At 42.2% G+C, this 26919-nt stretch overlaps 1 protein-coding gene across 1 annotated transcript in view; it reads left to right on the forward strand.

Annotated features, from left to right (window-relative positions):
- Nucleotides 1–2801: 2801 nt before the first annotated feature.
- The window catches only part of plcl1 (phospholipase C like 1), a 103017-nt gene continuing 78899 nt past the window's right edge, over nucleotides 2802–26919 (forward strand). The window contains exon 1 of the mRNA XM_071483793.1: nucleotides 2802–3921. Within this exon, the coding sequence (XP_071339894.1) occupies nucleotides 3742–3921 (180 nt within the window). The 5' untranslated portion in view covers nucleotides 2802–3741. The remainder of the gene's footprint in view (nucleotides 3922–26919) is intronic.

The raw sequence follows: 26919 nt of genomic DNA on the forward strand, positions 1-26919 counted from the left end.
ATCTCAGGAAACCTGCAGAATCAGCTGTTGGCTCCAGTGATCTGGTCAGAGCTCTGGATTTTATGAAGCTGTGATTGGTTTTACACTGAAACTGCAGGAATAAACTCCAGTTTTAGGGTCAGACAGCCTCACGCTGTTACCGTGTGTTTAAGGCTGTTTAATATTTACTGTTAGGACTCTGTGTTCGACATGTGTTTAGAGTCTGAGAATTGGTGACAGGTGACTTTTTTCATGATCCTGTGTGTCTGATCAATGATTCTGTTAGTGAAGCTCTGTCCGTCCCGTCTAATATGTTTTTGCATTAATGTAGCACATCTGGCAGATATCCAGTGTCTGAGGAAATAGCAGGATTTTCATGCATGCTGATGTTGTGACTATAATGACCAGAATAAAAGCATGAGAGCATGACAACGGTTCAGTTTAATCTGTGTTGTCAGGTGATGCTTTTGGACACGCACGCTGGTCATTTCATTCTACCTGTGGAGCTAACTTTTTGCACAGCCTCATTTAACGTTATCACTGCTACAGCTGCTGTTTGTGACTGGAATATGCATCATGTTAGTGATCAGAGATGACCAAAATTAATGTGGGGTTAAAAAAAGTAGGCATTACAAGAATATGTGTTGTATACAGTGGCTTTATTTCTAAAAGTGAAAATGTCCCTATACGTGTGCCGTTAAGTCCAGTTCAGGCTCAAAAGCAGAACTCAGAGGTGAGATGGTTAAAAGTTCAAATGCAGATTTATTGCAGACTTGAAAAGATTAGGTTTTCGGGGTTTGACCCAGAATGGATGACGGAGCTAATCTTGCAGACAAACAGGGAAATCGATAAAACTGGGGATGAACATTAAATACCAGGAAGGGAAAAGCATAGGGAATGAGGGGAAGGTACAGTCTAACAATGACAATATGAATTGTTAGGATATTATGGAAACATGTTTTCTGCTCCAATGCTGCATGTGCCTCCTGGGTTTGTAAACCGGAAACCCACCTATAGAAAGCTGTCTTTGACACTGCTGACCTTTGAGGGGATGGAGAGTCGGACAGTCCAAAACAGACAAAGCTATTGGAGCTTATTAACCGTGGTGCACCACTTTTATTTATGTCGTTTGGATGAACTGTGTCAACCTAATTCTCCCATCGGTGACCGAGCTAAGCTAACAAGCCATCGAGATTGTGTGGGTGATGCTGAAGTTTAGGCTCGGTCTCTGTTGATCAGGTGGCATTCATACTGCTCGCACTTGGAGTGGCAGCAGCTGCACATTTCAACAGTTTCCCGATGACTTTTATCTCCTTTTGACCACTTTAACTTCTCTGCTCATGTGCTAAATTGTTTAACTGAAATCTCAGTTGCAGCAAGTGGTTTTATAGTTTTACAACTTACTCAGGTTGATAAGAGTTATATCCTGTGAAACCCCCCTCGCTCAGCTAACTGTTTATTGGTTATTGTGAAAAGGAGATGCTAAGGATTAGCCTCGCACCGATTTGTAATCCCTTTTGTGCGTGTTAGAGTTGTTCTGACAACAGACTGGCTTAGCGTACAACAGACTGGACGTACTGAGCTGAAGACCATCAGATTCAGCGCTGAGCCTTGAGCTGTTGAACAGTGTTGCGTTCATTTGTTGATTTACATATTGAAGAGCTTTTGAATGGTGATATGACCACTTAGCTTAGATTAGGAAAAAAGTGAGCAAACTACACAGACAGTGATGACAAATCTTTGAACTGAACTGGATGAAATGATTTGAATCAGTAGTGTGAGTCATGATTTGTGTGTTTACATTTAAACACATATAAGCACTTTATTAGGAAAACCACACTAATTCCTCCCTTTGCTCTCAAAACAGCCTCAGTCTCACTTTGCTCTGTGCTGACATGATTGCATCACATCATTTCTGCAGATTCATCTGTTGCACATCATGATGCCAATCTCTTGTTTTGCCACATCCCAGTCTTCCCATGTGACCCCTAGCATAGCTACAACCTGATTGCAAAAAATGTTATAAGTTAGCTCGTCTTGTGCATTATCACGATAACCAGGGTTCAAGTTTGTGTGCAACAGTCCACTGCTGCAGATGTGTCCTTGAGCAAGACACTAAATTACTGCCAGCTCCAGAGGTGCTGCTGTCTCCCTGACCCTGACCCCTGACACCTCTCTGGAAGGGGCCCAAGAGAGGAAAAGGTAATTCTGCCACAGCAATGAATAATATATCACACTTTTATTGTACCTCCACACTGGCCACCAATCTCTACTGGTCGGCCTGTCACTCTGATCCAGCTCCAACTGGACAATAACAAAAGGTCAGAGGTCAGCTGTGCACCTCATTCGTCTAAATTCACTCTCATCCTGGGGTTGTCTCAAAAGAGAAGGCACTTTGGCTTTGAGATTTTTTAATTTTTTTTAAAGCCAAATGGTTTAAAACCGTCCTTGAAAATTTTATGGTTCGTTTAAAACAGTGCACTTTGCTTGTATTTGGAGAAGGAACATTTTATTTTTTTGTAAGATGCAGGGAAGTTTCACTTCTGAGACGCCTGGACCATCACAACATTTCACATTTCTACTTGAAAACATCAACTGATCATCAAAAATCATCTTTCCATTAGTTTATCAATGAATGAGGATAACAACAGCACAAATGACGCTGGGTAAGAATCAAAAACAAACCCCCATTCAGTGCCCACGTTCCCTGAAGTTTACACTACCCCCCTCCCAGCTGCCAGTGCCTGGGCTGTGGTCCTTAAAAAGTAATGGGGACGCTCTCTCTGGTACCTGGGACCCGACACTCCGCCTATCAGAGGCCGCCACTAATTCCACATCTCCCCGATCACTGGCCGCTCCGCGCGTCAATCATGATCTCGGGCGGAGCGTGGGAGGAGCTGGGCGGAAGGGACGAAGGGAGGGGGTGGCGGGTTAGAGGCGGTGCGACTGTCAATTGTGTTCTCAGTCCTCGTCAAAACTCGGTTGTTGTTGCTCGGAGTGCGACCAAGACGACCGTGGCGGCCGCGTTTCGTCCGGGCAGTGCGCTCCGCGGTGACCGGAGAGCGGATCCTCTGTTTACCTGGCGCACACCGCAGCGTGACTTCGCTCCTCTCTGCACTTTGACATCGATGTGTTTTGGGGAGAGGAGGAAGGAGTAGGGTTTCGTGGCGGGGGGGGGGGGGGGGGGACCCTGTGGCCAACGCTGGATTTGTTTCCAAACATTTTTCTTCCACCATCACCACCTCGCCTTCATCATCTCTCGTCATAAGCGGCTTCTTCCTGATGTCTTGACCGCCTCGAAGACAAGCAGCTCGGGGAACAGTGAGGACTTGTTGCGCGTCTCCGCGGAGCGCACCAGTCCGGTTTCCATCCAAGTCCGAACTGTACCTGCGTGCGATGCTTTGATTTCAGCAGAGACGTGTGTGCGGAGCGGGAATGGACTGTGGAGATCAGCTCAGACTAACAGCCTGAAGTCAACACGGCTCGGTGTTCAGAGACTGTGAGAATCTGATCACAATTAACAAAATTAATGGTGATTAGTTTCCTTCAGTGTGACAGAGCTGCTGCTGCTGCCGCTGCACGGCTGATGCTTTAGGAGCCTGTTTCTCCTTTAAATGGCACCCGCGCTCAGCCAAGTCAAACTTTATTCGGGTCAGATCCGACGAGTTGATTGATTTTCTTTTCTTATTTAAAAAAAAAAAAACAAAAACAACAACAACAACAACAAAAAAACCCTAAATCGAGCCCTTCCCTCTCATCGACATGTCTGAGCGTGATGGACTTGGAGACGGGCTGTGCAGCGACGGAGCGCCGGACTGCATCCCGCCGAGAGCGTCCCGCGGCCGGCGCAGCGGTGTCATCCTCCCCGGTGGCGGCCAGGACACCGACACCATCCTGCTGGAGTCGGTAAAGGTAGCACCCCGCCGGAGCAGCATCATAAAGGTATGGAAATGTGTTTTTTAATAGTCGTTTTGCATGCGATCCTCCTTCTCCTGAAGGGAATACGAGCCTGTAGAGAGAGTAAGCTCACTGGAACCATTTTGTTCAAGATGGCCAATAATGGTGTAAAATACCTTGGGAGACATATTGCCAAAAATATTTATGCTGATGTTGCTGGAAAATGTGGCAACAAGTGAAGGGTCTCTTAAGGGAAATGAAAAGTGAAACTGGAGTAAACCCGGGAGAAACAATCAGAAATGTTTGCTCACTTTTGCACAGACAGGTGACATTTAGTTCCGATGCTGCCTGGTTCACAGACCAGTCTGCTGGTCTTCCCTGCGTCCTCCTCCAACACCACAGGGCTTTTACGCACACGTTTGACAGCAGCGCATCTTCACCTCATAATCCCTCATTTCCCTTTGAGGGCGCGTCACATGATCTCAAACGCCACAGTCTCTCACAACAATCTCTGTGAGAATTTCAAAGCAGCCACACCACATTCTCAGATGAGAGGATATGACTGTGCAAGGGGAAAGAAACTTCTGAGCCATCGCCTCATTGTGTGACTGCATGGGCATTCAAACAGTAGCCACATGCAATTAAAGCACCTTAAGGTGCTTAGTTTTCCCTCATAAGACTGAGCTTTAATGCAGTTTTTAAGGATTAAACTCCATCAAAGTCTCTCAAAGCTGTGATTCTCACACAGTAGCTGACTGTCATCAGGAAAGACCCCTCACCTACTGACCCACCGACTGACCTACCGATGTCATAGTGACATCATGCTTTTCCACCCTCACCTGTGCTCAGGTTGCAGGTCACAGGACCCTGTGAGGGGGCGGGGTGGGGAGGCGTGGAGGATCATGTTTGGGGATCATTAGCTCTCATGTCTAAGGTATCTGCTCAGTAGCAGCCTCTGCACCTCAGGTGATGTGTCACCTTTCTCAGCAGCGGTGGAGGGAGGTAGAGAGGTGTATTTACTCAGCTGCTCAGGTACAGAGTCACAGAGCCTGGACGTCATTCCACCACAGCTCAGAGTAAATATCCCACTTCTCACTGCACTATGTTTAGTTACCTTTCAGAATAAAATTTTACATGAAAACATATGATAATGGTATAAAAAAACAACACACTTCAGGATTAAAGCAATGTGTTCAATGCATGACTTAAAATAAATCTCCTTGTTATGTTTCAGATGTCTATGAACTAAGTGCCACATAAACAAATCAAATATTAGAGAAAAGTCTAACAACAGAAAACAGATTTGCGGGTCAGAGCTTTGTGTTTGTTTCTTCTTCCTCCCCTTATTAATCATCTCATGACCCCTCACATCTATCCTGAGCCACTGGACTAAATAAACTAACTTTATTAGTTCTGCAACTAACAATGACTTTTAAAATATTGATAAATGATTGTGGTTATTTTGGATTAAGTGATTAATTTATTTGTCTATAAAATGTCAAAAAATAGTGAAAAATGTCGGCACCAGGTGACGTCTGTAAATGTCTACATTTGTCTGATCAACAGTCCAAAAACCAGAGGTATTTAATTCACTCTTATATATGAAACAGAAAAGCATTAAATTCTCAAATCTGAGAGGCTGCAACTATCAAATGTTTGTCATTTTGTCTTAAAAACTGACTCAATGATTTATTGATCAGTGGTGCAGTAGCTGGCACGGTCGCCTCACAGACACAGGGCTCTGGGTTCCACCCTGCAGGATGGTTGGGGCCCTCCTGTGTGCAGGTTGCTTGTTCTCCCAGTGCCTGTGTGGGTTTCCTCCAGGTACTCTGCCTTTATCCCACATTCAGGTCAGGTGACTCTCAGGTGTGAATGTGACAGACCTCGGCCCCAGTGTCATCTGGGACTGACTCCAGTCCTCCTGCGACCCTCAGAGGACACGAGGTGTAACTAATGGATATAATGGAAATACTTCTTATGCATTGGTGCAAAAGACTTTTTAATACTTGTAATACTTTAAATACATTTTACTGATAAAACTTCTGCAGGCTAAGAAGAATTTGAACTTTGAACTTTGTAACAGAGTAATTCTACACTGTGGTGTTAGTACTTTTACTAGAGTAAATCATCTGAGTTTGCAAGGTCGCTCCATTTCTGTGACGTTAAAGATGCTCCTCTGCTATACGACCTTCTCGGCCTGTTTCACATCTGACTCTAACATCGAGCTCCATATTTCATGTCAGCGGTCAGGTCATGGGGGGGCGGGGGTGAGGATTTCTTGCCAGGGCCTCGTCCGTACTGTACGTATCGGGCTGGGAGTCGGCTCAGCGAGTCCCATCTGGAACGCCCAGCTGAACAGAGCGTCCTTTGACTGCTGCTGAAGAGGCAGCGGATGAAAGGATGGACAGATGAGAGGAGTGACGTCGGCGACAGGCACGGTCAGCTGTGACAGACAGGGCTGGGTATCGAACCTCCACACCTGTCAGAGTTGGCCTGAATGTGCCAGAATATTAGTCACTGTCAAAGTCTTGGTCCGATTCTTAGTTTAATCTGCCGCTGATTCCTATAATCGTTTCAGGGCTTAAAGGCTTTTGAGGAGGGAAGATACCTAAAACTTCTGTCTCTTCTTTTTGGTAATTTAAAATTTTGACCCAGGAAGTACAGACGTCAAAACAAACACCAAACACCAAACACACAAACACACACAGTGTCTGGTTCCTTAGAGAAAATTAATATTGATCATATAATATTGAATATTGAAAATATCAAGCAAAGGGAAGCAGACTGGAGGGTGAGATGGTTCAGAGGAGAAGGAGTAAACACACACACATGCACACACACACACACACACACACACATACACACACACACACACCTTGGTTAAGATTAAACCAACACTCCTACTCGCTTTTGGGGAATTTATTTGAGGAGACCAGCTGAGATGAAGGGAAAGGGCGAGGTTGTCTCCTGCACAGCTCACATTACTGTGACAACACACGCTCACACATGTCTGAGATGCCCACACGTCACCTCTGTACACACACACACACACACACACACACACGTACACACACATAGACACACACACATGCATGCACTTGTTGGTAATTTAGTCAGTTGTTGTTCAGTCTGCAAACTCAGAACTGTCGCAATAATTGCATATTTAGCAAGAGTCTGTATTTATTTTAGAAGGTGGTAAAGATCATCATCATCATACTCATCATCATCATCATCAATATTCTCTTTGTTTCCAAATCGTACATCACGTCCCACACTGTCTCAGAGAATCATATCTATTTTGTAATATCTGGCTCCAGCTCCTCATTGAAGCTTCATGATGTTTACACTGAATGAAATGTTCAGACCCAACACTTACTTTATTGTGGTTTCACTGTTCAATCTCAATAAAAACATACAAGTTATTATGAGCATCATTTTATGCACATTTCTCCAAATTCAACCCAACATATTTATTATCTCTGGGAGTGATGCCGGGATCTCCCCTAGAATAAAAAAAAAATAAAGCTCTGTGGTTTTAAACAACATTTAGCTGCACAGCCTGAGTTGACAGTGTCTCTCTCACATGGGTGGATTACTGAATGAGCCTGCAGGGCGACTGAGTCTCTGTTTGAAATGACTGTTGCCATTTGGAAAGTCGATCAAATGACTACAAAGAGACACAGTCGCTTGTAGTCGCTCTGTGTCTTTGGGTCTTGCTCTTTGCTGGATCGGTGAGGGGCCTTTTACATCTCTGTGCCCGAGGGCCCATTGTCTCATAGTCCGTCTGTGCTCGGTAGATGTGTGTCAAAATACCAACAAGTGCAGATAACATTTCCTCAACAATGCTGAATGGAATGTGCAACAGTTTGAACATTTAGCACTGACATGGTTGAACTGATGAACGTAGAGTCACCTGAACCTGAGAACAAGACGTCAGCACCCGCACACAAAGATGAGTCCGTTTGTCTCCTATCTCCAAACTGCTATCTAACTATCTCCAAAGACGATGACAGAGCTGCCACGATTAGTCGATTGACATCCTCTGATGATTGATCAATAGCTTCAGTAATTTTTCAAGCAGAGCTTTCTCTGGTTGCAGCCTCTCAAATGTGATGATTTTTTTCTCTTTTTTTCTGATCTTTTTTAACATTTCATTGACTAAATGAATAATTGATTCACTGAAAAAAATAACTGGCAGATTAATTGATAATAAATATTGTTGGTTGCAGCTCTAGTTGGTGGTTTTGCATATGGGCAGAGAAAATTCTCCCTCGTCTGAAGCCAAATGAACAATTTAAAAACCCTCTGGATGTTCTGACATATGTTTTGTCACAAAGCTAAAAGTTGTAGTTTTTAAAAAAAGATATTTTATTTTTCCATTTTTGCCTTTATTATACAGTTAATATTGTTGTGGCAAACTCCAGACAAAGGTTCCCAGTTGAACTGAACCACAGAAGTTGGTACATGGTATTTCCCCTCTACTGTCTGACCCGTGCCCCCACCCCCCTACAAAAAGGGCTGTTTTTCCCAGGTCAAATTGAGATGGAAATACATGGTTTTCACAGAATTGCTACATTTCATTGTCTCCTGGATGCTTCCACAATGCTGAAGGGTTAAACCACAGTATGGTATTATGGTTCTGTGAATGCATGGCGGGATTAACATGTTAATTATCCTCCCTGCTGACCCCACCCACACACAGCGGAGTCCTGTACCTCTTGTGCTGAAACAAAACTTAATGTGTCCTAGCAGTGTTGTGAAAGTTCACACTTCACAAGAGTTAGCTCCAAGTTCAGTTCACAAAGGTTAACAGTTCATGTTCATAATTTTGAATTTGAAAACACGTTCATTACTCATCTCAGCCTCACATCATTGCCACTTCTCAAACTACATGAATTAATGTTTACTTTTAAAAGATAAGAGAAACCAATGTGAGTGTATGTTTTATGCGACTATGCTGTGAGTTTGACTCAGGTGGAGGAACTTTGTGGCTGTTGGTTCATGGTGTGACCTTTTCTTAGGGATTTATTGTGATCATCATTCACTCGCAGATGTTTCAAACATCGGTCAGATGCTTCAACTCGATGTGTCATTTCAAATTGTCTGGTATTGTACTGGTGTGGCTGCTTATTCAGACCCTGTGGTGAGATTTTTTCTGTTTGAATCTGCACTGATTTGTTCATAAAGGTCCTCAAATGTTCATATGAACTGACTTCAGCATCGCTGGTAGCTGTGTTGTTTGTATTGCCAGCACTACACACCTCACTGACACATTCCTGCTGCCATAAACACTCATGAACACTCTTCTTCTTCCGGTGTTTTTTGGTGGTTGGCAAACAGCTTTTTGGTTCACTACCACCACCAGTATGCAAAACAAGCACTTAGTTGATATTGTACTTTACTGGTGAAAATAACTTAACACATTTACAACTACTCAAACTGCCAGAACCAGTGGAGATGGATGAACCTGTGGCTGCTGGGCGTCAGTTTGGGTGAATGGTGGTAAACAGTATAACCATGAGTCACTGTATCAAACCACTGAGTGCATCACATGGCTTTCATGTCTGGTATTTTGATGTTTTTCAATCACAGAAGTACTTTGAAGTCATAATTACTTTTATTACACACTTTCATCTTTAAACTTAAATTTTTTTTTTTTAATTCAAACAACCAAAATCTTTCCGTGCATTCAGTCGTCTTTTGTGCTGAGGATTCGCCTGGGAGAGTCTCATGTCCATCTAAGCCTTGAAAACGCTCCAGCAGTCAGTCACCTCTTGACCCTCTATGCCAGAAATAACTCTTCCTTCTTCTCTGGTTTAATAAGAAAACAATTACATGTGCTTCAGCCTTAGAGAAAGGCCTCCTGGTAATCCTTAAGAATGCAGGACCACAGAGAAAAGTGAAGTTCCAAAGCAGAATGGTGTCCATTAAAATGCAAAGAGCTTATCATAACTTCAGACTTTCATTTTCTCTGTAGCTAATATAAATTAAGTCATGAAATGAGTATTGTTAATGCTATTGTACTGTGCAGATAGACTCTCGTCCATTTTAATGCAATAACACCCAGAAATACCAAAACTAAATTAAAAATCAGTAAGTGTGCGACAGTTCCTCTCCCATCATTCAGGATTGTTGCACTCATTCATGCATTGTTATTCAGGCCACTTCTGTATGGATGAGCTGCAGCAGCTGCCAGAGGGCTGCTTCATCACGCATTAAGAGTGAGTTAAAGGGACGTTAATCTCAATCAAGTTAAACACATTAGGCTCAGGCTGTTATATTAATTTTCCCCAGCAAACCATCAGCAATTAGCTTACAGCATTACTGCGTAACAGGCCAGAAGGCAAACACGCCGCTCCATGGTTAGATATGCCAGTTGGGCCTTGGAGAGTGGTGCGGGATTAACAGTGGAGCCTGGAAACACACACAGACACACACAGAGGGGCGGACACACACACAGGTTTTCCAGGATGAGGCTCAGGGGAAGGCACGGTTGGCCGTGTCTCTGACAGGCCTGTGCGTTGCCTGACTGCTCGCTGCTCGAGCTCTGAAGGACACAGTCTCTCTCGCTGTTGTGTTTGGAACGTAGAGCCTTGATGTCTCAGAGTTTGACCACCAGGTGCATTTAGTATTACTGCAGGGTTTCTGCTGGTCACTCAGGTTGTTGAATGTTATAGATTTTTGTCAAATAAAATTGGAATCAATGTGTTATCTGGGGTTATTATTATCTGGGGACCAAGCAGGGATTCAGGCCAAAGTCAGCCCCATGTTTAAGGTCCTGTTAAACTTTATCTGACGTGTTGATCTCCATCAGAAGATATATTTGTGGTTTAAGAACCAAAAACCATCTCACTGTAATTTTACATTTCCTCTCTCAGGCTTCTCTTTGGAGCTCAATAACAACAGGTCAGTTAGCCAATCAGAAGAGAGGATCTGAGCTTCTCTTCTGATTGGCTGACTGTTTTGTGAGCGATCTCATAAAAATATAGCAGATTTCAGGTAAACACTCAGAGAAACCAAATCCTGTGAGGTTGGATTGGTTTGGGGCGTGGCTGAGAGCAGTGACTGCTTTGTTGTGACATCACAAAGTTCCAGAAGTCCTGACGGCTGGTTTTAAGGCTCAGTTTCTGAATACAGGCTGTGTGCATTTTTCTGTGGACTGAGGCTTTGACACTTTCACAGTATTAATATAGAACCTGCTTTATAATAAAAAAACACATGGACATCAACCTTTATAAAATATTGGACCTTTAAAACAATGAAGGACCCAGTGAGACGATGAAATACGATCCACAAAGTCCAGACAGATTAATGTGAGTGTGAGTCCAGCAGGAATGTGTGCCTCATCAAAGCGTTGTGCTGTATGATGTTACGTTACAGTAAAAGTTGAGTCTGGTTTAACTTTTTTGCCACACAACCTTGCACTGTCACCCTTGAATGCAGCCTCACGATGTATCTACATGGAAAGTGTTTCAGCTGTGGCCATCCTCTATGGAAAACATACAATCATATTTTACTCAATCTGGCAACACAGGTCATTGATGGCTCGTGCTTTACATGCTCTTTTTTTGGTAACATACAAGGCAGGGTCTGTGTGGAGGTGAGACTTTGGTGCATAATCGCAAGGATGTGGCAAGGATACACTCACCCACCTGTCACTCAAGGTGGCCATGCCCTCAATTATAACTCTAAGTCTAAATAAAATTTAAATGGGTGAGTTATTTATAAATTTGTACAGTTTGTACCTGTACAGTTGTAGTGAAGGCTTCATTTTTCAGCTCTGGAGGTTGACATTTGGGACCGACCAAGCGAGCTGCTGCTGCTGCTTTTTTTGCTGAGTTGTAAAACAGACTAGTTATCACTTTATGAATCATCATGAGCTCAACAAACAACATAAATTAACAATCCATAAAAGTTTAAAGATGAGAAGAGCACAGATGTGCCTTCGTTTCATTATTGAAAGTCATGGAAAAGTCATGGAATTTCAGAACAAGGCCATAGTTGGAGCCCTGTTTACGTTTGATATGAGTGGCTGGGTTTATTTTTGTCCCTGCTTGGTGCCATGTGGGTTTCTTATCCCTCTGTGCCTCCTCCTCCTCCACCCACTGCACTCCTTGTCTCTGCATCTCAAACTCTGTGTTGTGTTTTCCTTTCTCTTTTCCGATCCCCCTTTTCCCCCTTTTTTCTTTCACTCAGCACCACTTTGATGTTTTTTTTGTTGTGCTCCTTGTCGTCATTGTTCTCACTTTGTTCCATTCGCTCTGATTCTCCGTCCCCTTCCCGCTGTGCCGAGGAGTGAACAATGATTTGTTTACAGCGTACTCCTGGAAACCGGTCAAGAGTAATGACAATGTATCCCCTGTGATTTTGTGTGTGTGCTGGTGTGTGTGTCTGTGTGTGTTTGTGTGTGTGCATGCAAAGCAATTAGGGCCACTGAGGGCCCTCTGTCTCCAAGTATCATTCTGCTACTGGTGCCACATCTCTCCGGGAACACACACCACCTCATCACAGCTGCTGGTCAGGAGTTTGTGCAAGAGTGATGAAGCACGTGTGTGTTTGTTATTTATTATCATTTCTCAACATGTTAGTCTCTTGGCTTCACACATACAGGTAAATAATGTTATCGAAACACCTAGAATACGACCCCGCGGCCTCCGAAATGACTAAAGCTTTGACGTATCAACACTTTTCAGGCCACGCTACAACACAGGAGGCTTTACAAGGGCAGCATTCATCGGCGTCTGTGTGGAGCATTGCATCAGTGTCAGCTGGCACAAAGTGAGCCCCTGTCAGACTTGAACTTTTACATGTTGGTCTCATGTTTGAGTCACTTTTCCATAAAAGCTGCAACTGCATTCATACTAGACTGGATCTGGTGTCATTTCTGTCACGTTTCCAGAAGTTGTTTCTTATCATATAGACACATGTTGCTGGTGCCACCAGCTCCTCCAGCTCTTTGATATGACCCACTGCAGTGTCTCCTGAAATAGCGCCTCTATGGCAGCTGGCGTACCGTTCCTTGGTTGTCATGGTTACAATAATAAACATGCAGAGTGTACCGAGAGTGGTATCTTCGTCGCCATGGTTACTATAGCAACAGTCATGGCTTGATTATGTTTAAGAAAAGATGGTGATTTGGGTTAAAATATATACTTCCTCAACATTAGATGATATTTGTTGTCATAGTTACAATAATAACAACGTACAGTCATGGATAATAGAAACAACATAAACTACTTCCACATGGGAATCTAACACCGCTCTCCTGTGTCTTATTCATCCATCCACCACAACCTTCTCCTGACATGGACTTTGTCGCTCTATAAACTACGTCACCGCACTTTTCCCTTTGCTCCTGTCATCATTACTACGACCACTAGATGTCGCCTAGCAACAAAACCTAACTATGGGTCATAATAACCTGCTGACAGACGACCTGTGGGCTCGTTTTTTACAGACAGTCTCAGGTTGTCTTGTATTTGGTCCAATCTTCTAGTTTATGAACTGATCCTGTCTGTTCTTACAGAAGAAAACATGCACTGTCATCTGAGCAGAACGTCAGTGGTTTCCCAGATGAGAGGGGTTATTAGTGTTGAACCTTTAAATATTTCTGTCAGGTACAAAATAAGCAGAAGTGCTAGAAAGACAGACACTCACTTCACATGTGTGAGAGAGTGTTGATGTCCATTATTAGAGTTAATGCGAACGATGTGGGATTTAGACTGTGACCTTCACTCCAGAGGTGGCAAGGTCTCCAGTGCTGGAATGAAAGCAGCAGAGCATAAAGAGGATTTCAGATTTGAATAACTGAAAACACAAACTAGTTTAACGCTGAGTGGCTGCCAGCGCGGCTGCGGAGAGGACGGAGGAGAGAACCAGAGTGGAGTGCAAGCCGTTTTTATCTACAAATCACTTCCTGTTTAAACCCCTCTCCCTCCCTTTCACCATGCACACCCACACTTATAAACACATCTCTCAGTTGCACAGCTGTCGTTCCTTTCTGTCACTGCCAGTCCTTTTGAGTTTCCTCTCTGAAAATGCGAGAAACAAGGGCGGAGGGAGCATCTCCAAAGCAGAGAGGGGAGGTGGGGGACGCAGACGGATAGAGGGAGACGCGGAATGTGTTTGGACAGGTTGTAGAAAGTGGAGTGCAGAGGACTAAACGTGAGGGGAAATACTGAAAAAAGAAGAGGGGCTTTGCAGTGTTTGTGTGTGAGCTCAGCAGAGCGTAGTGTTAAACCTCAGGGTGGAGAGACCGCGCGAAAACTCTAGAGACTGCACGTCGGGTTGTTTTGTTGTTGGGGCTTCAGCCTAGAGGGCAACACACACACACACACACACACACACACACACACAGGTCCTGAATGACACAGAGGCCATTTTCACACAGGTTTTGCTGTTTTTAATCTCCCTCCTGGTTGCGACTGCTTTGACACCTCTGTGAGATGTTTTTGAGCAGAGACCTGAGGTGAAACTTTTGCTTTCTGTTCCAGACGTGAGAAAATCACGTTCAAAATCAAAAACTACACCAGTTACTAAAAATGGGACAGTCTCAACAGTGTGTCGTGTGGCCGCTTCATATATTTGAATAAGGACGGTAGTTTGGAGCTAACAATGTTTGCTCCATATTTATGTGTTGTAGCCTGTAACAAACGGTGTTTCCCATAAGCCCTAGATGTTTGCGACCTAACGTAGTGTTTTCATCATGTGGATAAGATTCCCCTGTTTACGTCTCAAGATGGAAGCTGTCAGTCTTCTTAAAGCTACTTGCTTCTCAGTTATTACTGGAGATTTCAGCTGTATAGAAAGACACAAACATTAACTACAATTAATCTACATTTAAGAATGTCATGCTAGCTAGCAAGCAAACAGTTAGTTTAACTTTGTTAAAATTACAATGATTTACCTTAGAAATATAAAAAAGTAAACCCAGGGACACACTGACCTTGGAGCCATGTTAGCGGCTATAAGAGCTGGTTACTCTAGAAAGTGGCTCCATGCTGTTTATCCACACGTCCCTGTACCAGGGTTTGGACTAGTGCTGTAGGTGGTGTTAGAGGCTTGGTAACTCACAGGACTAGTTGGTACTGTAGCTGCCAAAAAAGCGGCTAACATACTAACAAGTGTAGAACATGCTAATGGCTGTCAGTCGCAATAGTTTCTGTTTCCTCTGAGTTGTGCTGTTAATAATTTTAGTCGAGCACAGATAAAACTTGACAAGCTGCTCGTTGTAATTGTTCATCATTCCTCTTTACAGACTCATGCAAACATCTGGTACATTTGAATTAAATTTGCGTAGTTCTCTCTGAGAAGCTAACAATCGATCCACACCTTCCAGCCAATCAGAATAAAGCTTTCAGTGGACTTGGTACAACAGAAATGTATTTAAAAACTGTCTGACTTTCTGTCATTTATTCAAATGTACCATTGACTATTATCTCATAACTGTCTGCAAACCCCCTCTGTCTCTTTCGTTGTGCACCACATACTCACACAGAGGAGGTTAAATAAAAAACGAGATGGTGCAACACATTAGTTATCTACTCTAACATCAGCTCTGTCGACACGGTTTTATTGTTGCATGAATCCGCTGAGCACAGCTGATCCAGTGATGATTTTTTCTTATAATTTCCTCTGCCAATATTGATTAATTGTATCAAATAATACCCATCACATTTTCCTAGAGCCATAGGTGGCATCATTAAAAACCCAAATATATTCAATTTACAATGATTAAAGACCAAAATAATGCAGTGAATCCTAACACTTGAGAACCTGGAATCATCAACATTTTTGCTTGAAAAATTACTTGATTATTAAAGTAGTTGCAGATTAATTTTCTGTCAGTTGACTAGTCACTGCAGCTCTAGGTTGCAATAAAATGACCTGCTTTTGTTGCGAAATTTAGCCATGTTAAATGCTGGTGTGACTGGACTGGGACCAGTTGGAGGAGGAAGTTTAAAGAGTCCTTTTTGATCCCACTAGAGAGAAAATGTGTGTTATCTCACTGGGCAGTGAGGCATTTTATCTCTCCTGTTTTATTTTGCCAGCGGTGCAGGAATGTCACTAATGATGTTATCGTTACGTGCAGCCATGAATTTTCCTCCGATGGCTGATCCCAGACCAGCTCTTTCAGGTGGACTCGCTTGAGGCTTGAGGTGACGAAGGATTTAAATGACTGTGGTTTCATGTGAACCTCTGCTGGATTCAGGCTGAACCACCAGTTTGAAAACAACCAAGTTTCTCCTGAAGCTTCTTCTCGCTCCTTTTTTTTTGTTTTCCACAGCAGAGCAGCATCATTACACAATCATGAGTGAGTCCACTGCAGCTGACGTGCTGGTTTATACTGGGTGTGTCCTGATTTACCAGAAAGTTGAGTCTGTTTGTTGTTGCAGTCGATTAAAATAAACAGACTAAAGGTTGTTACAAGCCTGTGTGTGTGAGTTTGAGTGGTGGCTCTTCTCAGTGAGTCACTAAACATGTGCATTAGTGTTTCTGAGTGTGTGTGTGTGTGTGTGTGTGTGTGTGTGTGTGTGTGAGGGACATGTTTCGGCTCTTTCAGACAGCAGGAATGCCGTGCGGTTGCCAGACTCCGCTGCTGTGACTTCACTGGGACCAGTGGAGATCCCTGGCACCCGCACACACCTGTTGCCACAGCAACTACATACAGGACCCGCCATGACAAAAGCCCCCTCTAATCCTCACCCTGCACTGTTTTAGAAAATACCTGAATCTGTACTGAAAACAGGTTGGCATACTGGTTCTGAAATGACTTCATGAGGGGATTTTGTGCAGTGAACAGCGACCTGCATTTAAAAGATCATATGTTTTTGTATGAAATGTTTCACTGCAAAATACGGTACATAGTAACTCAAATTTCTATATCAGAAAGATTCACCTGAAGTGCTGTGTAATGTGAATACTCCTGTAGTTATAATGACCGGGTTAATCATGAGGGTTGTCACAATACTGATACACCTTGATACAGAACTTTGTGACTCATTAACACGAGAGACTGTAAAGAACAATGAGAGTGTCGCCATCCAGCAGTTTTCATGTGCATTTTCTCTGAGTGGAAACACTGGAAAGTCTGAGACTGATGTGTGCTGTGTTTGGTCAGAGACAGCAACACAACCCAAGTTCATTTCAAATGACAAAAGTGAAAACCTATAAATGAAAACTTCCTCGGGCATCATGCTTCAATTGTATTTTTCTAATTAGAAATTCTCAATGACTCACTGTTAACGACCGAGTGGTGGAGGGAAAGAGTCACAGCTCTGACCCTCTAAAGCCACTCACAGATGCCAGAAATCGATTTTTTGCATGTTGCTATGTTGAATGACAGAAACAGGTGAACTCAAACAGGACAGTGAACGTCACACACACACACCTGAGTTTTCCTGTAGTTCATCTTCAGAAATGGTTTGTGCTCATTTTGGATTTAATCATGTCACAGACTGTGTTGGATATTTGAGGGAGTGTGTCCCCTGGGAGTGGAGGCTGCTGTAAAGTGGTTGTTGTTGTTGTTGGAAGGTGGAGCACAGAGTTCCCTGTTTATTACTCTGATATTAAACACACGCAGTTACAATAACTCAATGATTAGCTTTGCTAGACAAAGATTGTGTTTTGTGGATACTTTGTTCTCCTTGTGTTTCAGTGGAGTAACAGCTTGAAAATAGATCCCTGTCTCTATTCATTCTATCAAGAATCTGTTTTGAATCGATTCTGAGCTGTGAGCTCACACACAAGCAGCAAGAGTGGCCGCTGTGGTACAGTCTACATCCTCACCATGACATTGTGTTTGCAACACAATTACCTGAATCAGCAGCCTGACGAGCTGCAGCCTTTCTGTTGTGTGTCTGTGGTTTTAACGTTTTAATGTGTCATCAGGTTAGATTTGTTACGCACATGAGGCAGTCCACAAACACAACACAGCTCTCTTTCAACCACTTTTCATTTTCTGATGATCACGGAAAATCTCTCACTCATGTGCCGATGCTCACGTGTGTTTCCATGGTTACCAAAGGATCACGCATTGTCACACAGTAGATTGTGTGGGAGATTGTCTCCACGACAGCACATGGGTTGTAGAGAATTAAATTAGTGGTTATTCGCTTTGTTGCTGAGAGTTTGATGTGAGGACTGACACTGCTATCGTGCTGAATGTGAAGCTGTAGATTAGCTTAGCATAGTTTAAATGAACAATATAAATATTAATGTGTTAATTAAGTCCACACATTAGAGTGAAAGTGAAAATATTTAACTATTCCTTTAATTGTTGCAGTTGTAGGAGTTATAGTATTTTAATAGTAGTGTTTTAATATCTGCAGAAATCATACTAAAATCTCATATCTACATCACATCATCCTGTTCTCAATAAAGTCGGATTCAAAGGTTTGAATATCAACAACAGAGCTGCAACTCGTGATTATTTTCATCACCAGTCAATCTGCTGGTTATTTTGTTGATCGATTCATTTTTCTCCATAAAATGTTAGAAAATAGTGGAAAATAAGTGGGAGCTGACACATTTAAAATGCTTGTTTTGTCTGACCAGCAGTATTCAGTTTTCAGGTGTAGAAGAAAACCTGAAGCTGAAAGTAACTGGACTCCATGAAGTGAGACGAATCTCACAGATGCACATGTGCAATTTGAAATTATGATCAGGAAAATTTTTAATTAAATGTGATGAATATCATTACAGGACTAATAACACCTTCACATGTTTTTGGCCATGATGACCTGTTCCTCTGCCTGTCACTCCCACACACACACACACACACACACACACACACACACACACACAGCCAGGTGGGAAACGTTGAGTGGAGGTGGCCGTCAGTGGACTCTAACAGGATTACTGCACTAATCATCTTCCTCCCCCCCCCCCCCCCCCCCCGTCTCAGACACTTTTTTAAGTTTAGTTCAGGTCTGTTTAAATCTCTTTAACTTTCCTTTCTGGCAGGTAAAGGCAAATATTACCTGAATACTTTAGAGCTGCAACCTTTTTTAGCTCTAGCTGTTTATTAGCATATAGTTAGCTTTTAGCCAATTATGTAACATGCATTATTTTGTCTATTTAAGATTCTCCATCATCCAGAGGCTTCCTTTAGCAAATGGAAGTTTCCATTCACATTCACTGTTACTCAGGAAAACTGTCAGTCCGTGAGGTCTAACAGATATAAATACATCTCCTCCCTCAAAAAACACTAGTAAAATGTTTTGTTTGAACGTATTGAAAGCTGAGTTGTTTACATCCAGGTTAGGACAAGTCATGGCTGCAGAGATTTTCTGACTTGATGAAACAAAACATGAATGAATTAATTGCAGGTTACTTGTGTGCAGGTGAACCAAGGAGAACCGGTGCTGAATACTGATCTGATCTGTTTATATTTGTATGAAATGAACTGATAAATAAAAAAGTAGTCATGGCGTCCCCACTTAACCTCACATCAAAGCAATAAATTGGATTAAAATACAAAGCATGGTAAGTGCTTTGAAAACAGACGCTGTGCTGTTTGCAGCTCCTGTCAACTGCAATCTAACAAGACCAAATTCACTTTTTTGCTTATTATGATGAGAAGCAGAAGCCGTTTTTTCTCGGCAAACATAAATTCAACTTGTGAAATCATATTTTAAACTGAGATTCATACAAGTGTCATAAATGATCTTACACAGTCCTTCTTTTGTTGTCAAGTGTTCAAATATACAGTAGATTTGCTGTGGGAAGTTATTTTAAGATTGCATTGAATTATTGATCCAACAATGTCACAGTGACTTAAAGAAGACACACAGCAGGGCCTTGCTTTCAGTGAACTCCTTATCGTTAATCATGGTTTATTAAAATACATTATTTTGTAAAAAAAAAAAAAAATAGAAACCCTGACAGCAGTCACTCAGATGATTTGCTGCACCGGTGGATAAAGATGCCCTCAGAACCACGGACACTTCCTGAAGACATAAGTCAATACATTTTGACAGATACGGTCCCTGTGGAGGTTTCCATCTCTTCCTGTGGATGACAGGTGATTGACAGAAAATGAAAACATTCAGCTCCATTCAGCAACAGTAAAAAGAGTAGAAGAAGAACTTTTACCAGAAACACCACAAGACTTCATATCCCTGAAGCCCTGATGTTGTCATGTGTGCATACAAAGAGACGCTGTTGAAATTAAAGGTCCCATATTTTACACTTTTTCTTTGTTTTATTTGTATTTATTTGAGGCTCTGAACCTCTCTTCTGATTGGCTTACTATTTTCTGAGTGATTAAATAAAAATGTAACGGATTTCAGGTAAATACTCAGAGAAAGCAAATCCTGCAAGGTTGGATGGTGGGTCCAGGTGGGCGGGGCTTGGGGCATGGCTGAGAGCAGTGACTGCTTTGTTGTGACATCACAAAGTTCCAGAAGTCCTGACAGCTGGTTTTAAGGCTCAGTTTCTGAATATAGGCTGTGTGCATTTCTCTGTGGACTGAGGTCTTGATACTTTCACAGTATTAATATGGAACCTAGACCTGCTTTATAATCAAAAACACATGGAAATCTACCTTTAGACTGTGTGGACCTTTAATGAATAAAGTTCAGTAAAAGTTGAGACAAACACACTAAAACAAATTGCACCAAACACCAAGTTCCCAATAGGCTGTTTCCCAGGTTGGGGCTGCTGAATGTGGGGGTGATAAGAGCTAGACAGGCCCCTCCATCACCCAGACAGCTGCATTGTTTCCTGGGCTGCAGGGACAAATACCAACAGTTACGTGGCTGGGATGGCTCACACGCCTCATTTTCTTGATTTACCACTGAGCACTTATATATGAGATACTTTCACAGTATTGAAATGGAAACTAGACCAGCTTTATAATAAAAAAAAAGGGACATCTACCTTTAAACTATATTGGACCTTTAAATATAAATTTGCATTGCTAAAGCATGATTAATACAACACATAATAAGCCCGAATTAACATTTCAGGCACATTTTCCGCCATTTCCCAACATTTTATACCAGAAACTTTGACCTGTTTTTCTTGGTCGTGATCTTGGTTTTCAATTTGTGATCGAAGAAATTGTTTCAGACATTATTACATTTATAACACCAGTGCTCTCTCAGTCTCTCTCTCTCTCTTATTTCATCCCCATGGTTGGTCTCTCTGTCACCGCCTTTATTCAGTCTTGCAGAACGAATTGTCTGAGAGCGAGAGAAGAAAGGAGAGATGATAATGACGTGAAGGGTGGTGGATTCAGAGCATGTGAGACACAAGTGGAGAAGGACAGTCAGGTGCTTTTGAAGGCACAAATCGCTGTGAATCATCGTGTGGAGGTAGCAAGTGCGAGAGCAGAAGAAACATACACAAACAAAGCAAAACAGCACTTGTGCAACCTCCCGTAGCAATATATTGCTACTATATTGCTGTATTCCAATATGAAATAACACTCAGGCTCCTTGTTAGGAGCTGTTCTTGGCCAAAATAATAACATTTTCTCATTGCTATCTTCCTGTTTTCCAGTGTTGCTGTTTCCAGATTTAATCCCCCTTTTTTTTTTTTTTATCTCTCCTCAATCCATTATACAGCCTATAAACTTCTCATCCCTCTGTGTTATTCGAGTTTCAAGCTGTGTTCAAAATAAGTCCCAGTTTGCTACCTGCCTACTGTCACAGTTTGATTTGGAAATAATATATTGCACTCAAAAATAAACAGTAGTAGCATATACACTTTGTTTTGCAAAAAAACAAAACAAAATTAAACATTTGATAGACGTGAAAATTACAGATATGTTACAATTGTTGACAGAACATGATGATCTGTGCTTGTCTGAAATCTTAATTTACTGAGTGTTTGTTATGTAGGAACTGAAAGAGGGGTTTCATGACAGCAGCAAGTCTGTTGTCAGCCTAGTCCTAACTCTACAGCTGTCTTTACTGTTCTTGCAACAATACTAACCATATGCAGAGTAGACAATCTGCTTCCTGTTTACACCGCCTCACTCATGCCCAGTGTATGGGATTGGGCATGTATGTGTGCATTTTGAGGTGTGATTGTATGGACCGAAGTTGTTTCTGATACGGAGCTAAACGGTTGTTGGAATGGAGGTTGTTTTCATTTTAAAATGGAAACTTACCTGAGACCGTAAGAAAATCAGGGTTTTGATCCAATTGTTAGCTTCATTGCAGAGTTTGGTTGACAACTTTCACACCAGCCCTCAAACCGACCACACTTACTAGGACAAACACATCAGAGTACGATGTAGCTGAACCAAACAGGCTGGTTGTGGAGGCCCTGGGACTCTCATCGGTCCTCACAAAGACATTTAGCCAACATTCCCACAACACACTAGTTTCCGTCATTGTGATTCCCATGAGGCTATGTGACTACACTCAACCCTCACCCTCTCGTTAACCTAAGCTGATTAACCCTCAACACTGCAAACAAGACTGGCAAGGATGAGGCTGGCAAGACCTGAAACCATTAGTTGATTAGCTGATCTGTATAAAATTAATCAATTGTTTGGTAATTGATTAATGACTGAGGTCAGTTCTCAAGCAAAGCTGCCAAACCTTACCTTGTTCCACCCTGAGCAGAGGGTATTTGGTGCTCTAGCTTTTGCTCTTGGATTAAATATTTTTGGGGTTTGATCAACAAACAGTTTGAGGACGTTTAGATTTTTAACCATTTCAGACTTTTTTTTTCTTCTTTAACTAAACAGTTAATCTAGGAATGAATTGAAAATGAAAATAGTTGTTAGTTGCAGCTGTAGCTGCTGGAAAGACCAACACCAAGAATGAATTGATCGTCCAGGAAGTGTTTCCTGAGTAGCCATGACCTGATTGTTCTGTGACATAGACCTCCAGTGTTTTCTAAAGACTAATAAGATCACATCAGTGATTCACACTGTTGCATTAGGTCACTTGTTCCTTCATTACAATGATCGTGGCCACTGTAGTTTATTTTGACTCAGTCCCTTATACAATGTTCTCCTGCTCTAAATACTCAATAGAGCCCCAAATGTGTATTAATACGCTGTTTAAAATAGTCCCCAGCAAATGCTGCAGATGCCCTATCTACTCCTGCTTGATCCAACTGATTTAGGACCTTTAAAATCATACATTTGTGACCAGTTTTAAAGGATTAAAATCTTCAGCAGGAACTAGAGACTTGGGGTTGAGTGCCACAGACAAAGGGAGGGAAAATATTAAGAGACAGATTAATACGCTGTTTTGATCTTTTCACTTGTTGACAATCTCAAAAACACCGGCCTCATCCTTTAAGCCTTAAGTAAAGATTAACCTTGTGAGGACCAGCTTTTTGTCCTCAGATGGGAGGTAAGTCCTCATATTGTGACTGTGAGAACAGATTTCAGATGCCTGTTGTCAATTTTGGGGTATTTATTTGCTACAGTTTGTTGTTTTTTTATAGATTAGATGTGATGAGAGTGATGAGCTGGAGGTCAGCTCAGTAATGTTGAGGCTGTGGGATGCTTTGCTGTTCTCTGTCTTCTTTAATCCACCTCTTATGACATCCTGTACAAGAATTCACCATTTCTGCCTCATGCTTACGTTGCATGATTTATAATTTCTATATAAAACCTCCAACCAAAACCTCTGGTGAATTCCTTATAAAACCTTAGCAAGTGGTGTGCAGCTGGATGACATCATGTATAGCAAGTGGAAAATTTACACTCAGCCAAGGTTTGCTTTTTGTTGGTGTGCAGTATGGAGAGCTGTAACATGTGAGTGAGTGAGGAGGTTGGCTTCTGCATCACAGACAAGTCAAATGCTCATTTTACAAGCAAGGTTTACCCAGCATGCTTCTGTGTTGGGGGTCATGTGAATAGATGTAATACTTATCATCATGGTAGAGTTTCTCCTCTTTATCCAAAGAAATGTTTCAGATCTGTCCTTTGTTAAGTTTTATAAGAGCAGCTGGTCAAACAATCTTTGGAGGTCCTATTCATTTAGTGGCTCATTCACAACAACAGTGCATTTTGGGTAACAGAGCAATTAAATTTGGAAAAGAAGCAAGATAACTTAGCCTAGATGGACTCAGGCAGTAAGACAGATAGAGAGGAAACATCCATCCCTCTGCAGGACGAGATGAATGAGCGTGTTAAAAATAGTATCTAGAGAAAGCAGGAGTCCCCTCCTGCTTCTTTGATTCAACAATAACAAGAGCCAAGAATTCAGTGCAATGAAGCAAGCAAAAAATTGCCAGGGGCCCCTCCAATCAGCGTCCAACACCATTATATAATAGATAAAAAGAAAAATGTAAGAAATCCAAACTTTTTTTATTCCAAATGTTCGCATTAGTAGAATTTTCACAAAATAAATATTAAGAACAATAAAAACATAAATAAACGAAATAACTTCAAAGTTGTCACATTGTTAATAACCCACATTATAAGACCAGTGCTTGCCTACACACAAAGCCCCTTTAGGGAGGTTTCCTACTGAGATGTCATTGCAAATTGTCCATTGGTTGTCTAAAGGGGTGGGAGCCCAATTTTAAGACATTGTTATGTAGAAAAGTTTGTCAGCCCTCAGGGGCCCCCTAACGGGCAGTTGCCTTACTTGCCTGTGGTCAGACATCAGTTAACACAAATTACATAAGGCAAACTTATTTTTACAGCACAGTTAATTCATTTAGACATCCAGCAGCAACATAATCATTCATTAGTCATGTTTATCTCCACCTGATGAATCTCACTCCAGAGTTCGCTCTCTTTTTGCTGTGTTTTTGGTCTCCACCAGCTCCTGAGGGAAACATCTGGCTCCTTAATTCATTTGAAAGATTTGACGACAAGAGTTAGTTTTATTGACGACGGTGCACACCGAGGTAACCAATAGATATTGCTTGTGAAGGACTCTGGGTGTTGAGTAATATAAATGGTATTTCTGATGCTTTGAGCACCACAAACCACAGATTTCCAGTTATCTTTGTAAAGCTGCAACTAACAGTTAAGGTCATTATTGATTGTTATTGTGATAAAAGACCATCACAGTTTCCCAGGGTTCATGTTGACGACTTTAAAGACCAAACCCAAACATATTCAGTTTATAAAGATATGAACCTCATAGAAGCTGGAGCAATTAAACTCATAGACAGATTATGTTAAACTAGGCTCTTGGGCACAAGCAGGTAAAAGGCCCCATGACCCCCCCCCCCCCCCCCAGTCATTATGTTTCTCTTTTTATGTCATTTTGTGTTTTACAAGAAAACAAGCTCAAACAAGAAATATTACCCTGTTGGGTAATGCAACAGGCCTGCTTGATAAATGACCTTGATTTATATTGCTAGAAGAAGTTCCAGTGTCAAAGCCTCAACACATGAAGTGGAAATGATGCACATGACACATTGATACCATCAGGAGTTCAACTGCATTTTATTTATTTTTTATCTGTGTGTGATCTAGGGTAAATTGTCTTTTTACAGCTGAGTCGAGTCTGATCTGGATCCAAAAATGGGCTTAAAGAGACGCACTCAGTCCAGCTGCAGTGTGCAGGCCACTGTCTTCACTGCTGCACACATCGTTCTGTGAATTTAGATGGTGAGGTCATTTTGCTCCCAGACGTGCTGGGTGGGGTGCACACATATCACATAAGCCATAAAAGCCTCCTCATTAGGCCCATTCAGACACTCCTCTTTTTCTCTGTCACACTCTGTTGTATCACTTGGGCTTAAATGGTAAAGTCAAACCTCTCTCTGTATCAGCTTCTCTCTCCTCCAGCAGCCATTTCCTGAACGTCACCCATGACCTGTAACCTTGAATGAGGACATCTTTTTGTTGGTTTCCTTGGTGACCAAGAAGGAAAAAAAAATCCTGGCTTCTCTGACTTCTCCATCTGGCTCTCTTTTTCACACACACACATACACACCCATTTTTAAACTCTTGGCAGATTTTTGGAGGGTCTCAGCTGAGTACACAGCTCTCTGGGTGGAAGCTGTTGGATGGAGGAAGATGAGGACTGCACTGGAGCCCACGATGAGTGTATCACCATCCAATAGTGTTCATGTACATTTTCTTTGTGTGGAAGCACTGGAAATACTGTAAACTGTCCTACAAGATATATTTGTGGTTGAAAGAACCAAACACCATCTCAGTGTAGTTTTACATCTCCTCTCTCAGGCTTCTCTCTGGAGTTCAGGTAACAACAGGTCAGTCAGCCAATCAGAAGAGAGGATCTAAGTAGAGAGGATCTGAGTCTCTCTTCTGATTGGCTGACTGTTTTCAAAGCCATCCAATAAAAATATAGCAGCTTTCAGGCAAACACTCAGAGAAAACAAATCCTGCAAGGTTGGATGATGGGTCCAGGTGGGCGGGGCTTGGGGCATAGCTGAGAGCAGTGACTGCTTTGTTGTGACATCACAAAGTTCCATAAGTCCTGACAGCTGGTTTTAAGGCTCAGTTTCTGAATACAGGCTGTGTGCATTTCTCTGTGGACTGAGGCTTTGATACTTTCACAGTATTAATATGGAACCTAGACCTGATTTATTATCAAAACACATGGGCATCTACCTTTATACAATGTGGATGGATACTTGTGTTTTGCTGTCCTTCAGATATTTAGTTGTCTTACCTTCTTGTCACTGGGATTCATTTGTGACATGCAGTGACAGACGGAGCTGCTGTTGAGCCGGTATGTTTGTTAATGAGCAGCAGGCAGGGAGACATGGAGCGCGGCTGGTGCACAGACAGCCAGGCGTAAACAGATCTGTGCAAAACTGTGATTCCACTTGAGGATACTAAGACTCATGGGACACATCCATGGCTGGCACAAACACACACACATGTTGTCATAGATCACTTCTGGGGACAATACAAAGACTTATGTTCATTTCCTGGAGACTTATCCTGATCCTGACCCTTGCCTCTGACCCAAAAATCAGCTTCTCCCTTACTACAACTGGTCTTTAGTCCGAAATTGGTCCCCAAAAGTAGCCTATGACAGACACACACACACACACACACACACACACAGACAGATAAACTTGAGAATCCCACGTCTGTGCTGCAAACTCCAGCTCTGGGCCTCTATTCACATTTAAACA

This window comes from Trachinotus anak, unplaced genomic scaffold (assembly GCF_046630095.1).
Source record: "Trachinotus anak isolate AG129_WGS33_773 ecotype Australia unplaced genomic scaffold, CSIRO_AGI_Tana_v1 ptg000001l, whole genome shotgun sequence".
Lineage (NCBI taxonomy): Eukaryota > Metazoa > Chordata > Actinopteri > Carangiformes > Carangidae > Trachinotus > Trachinotus anak.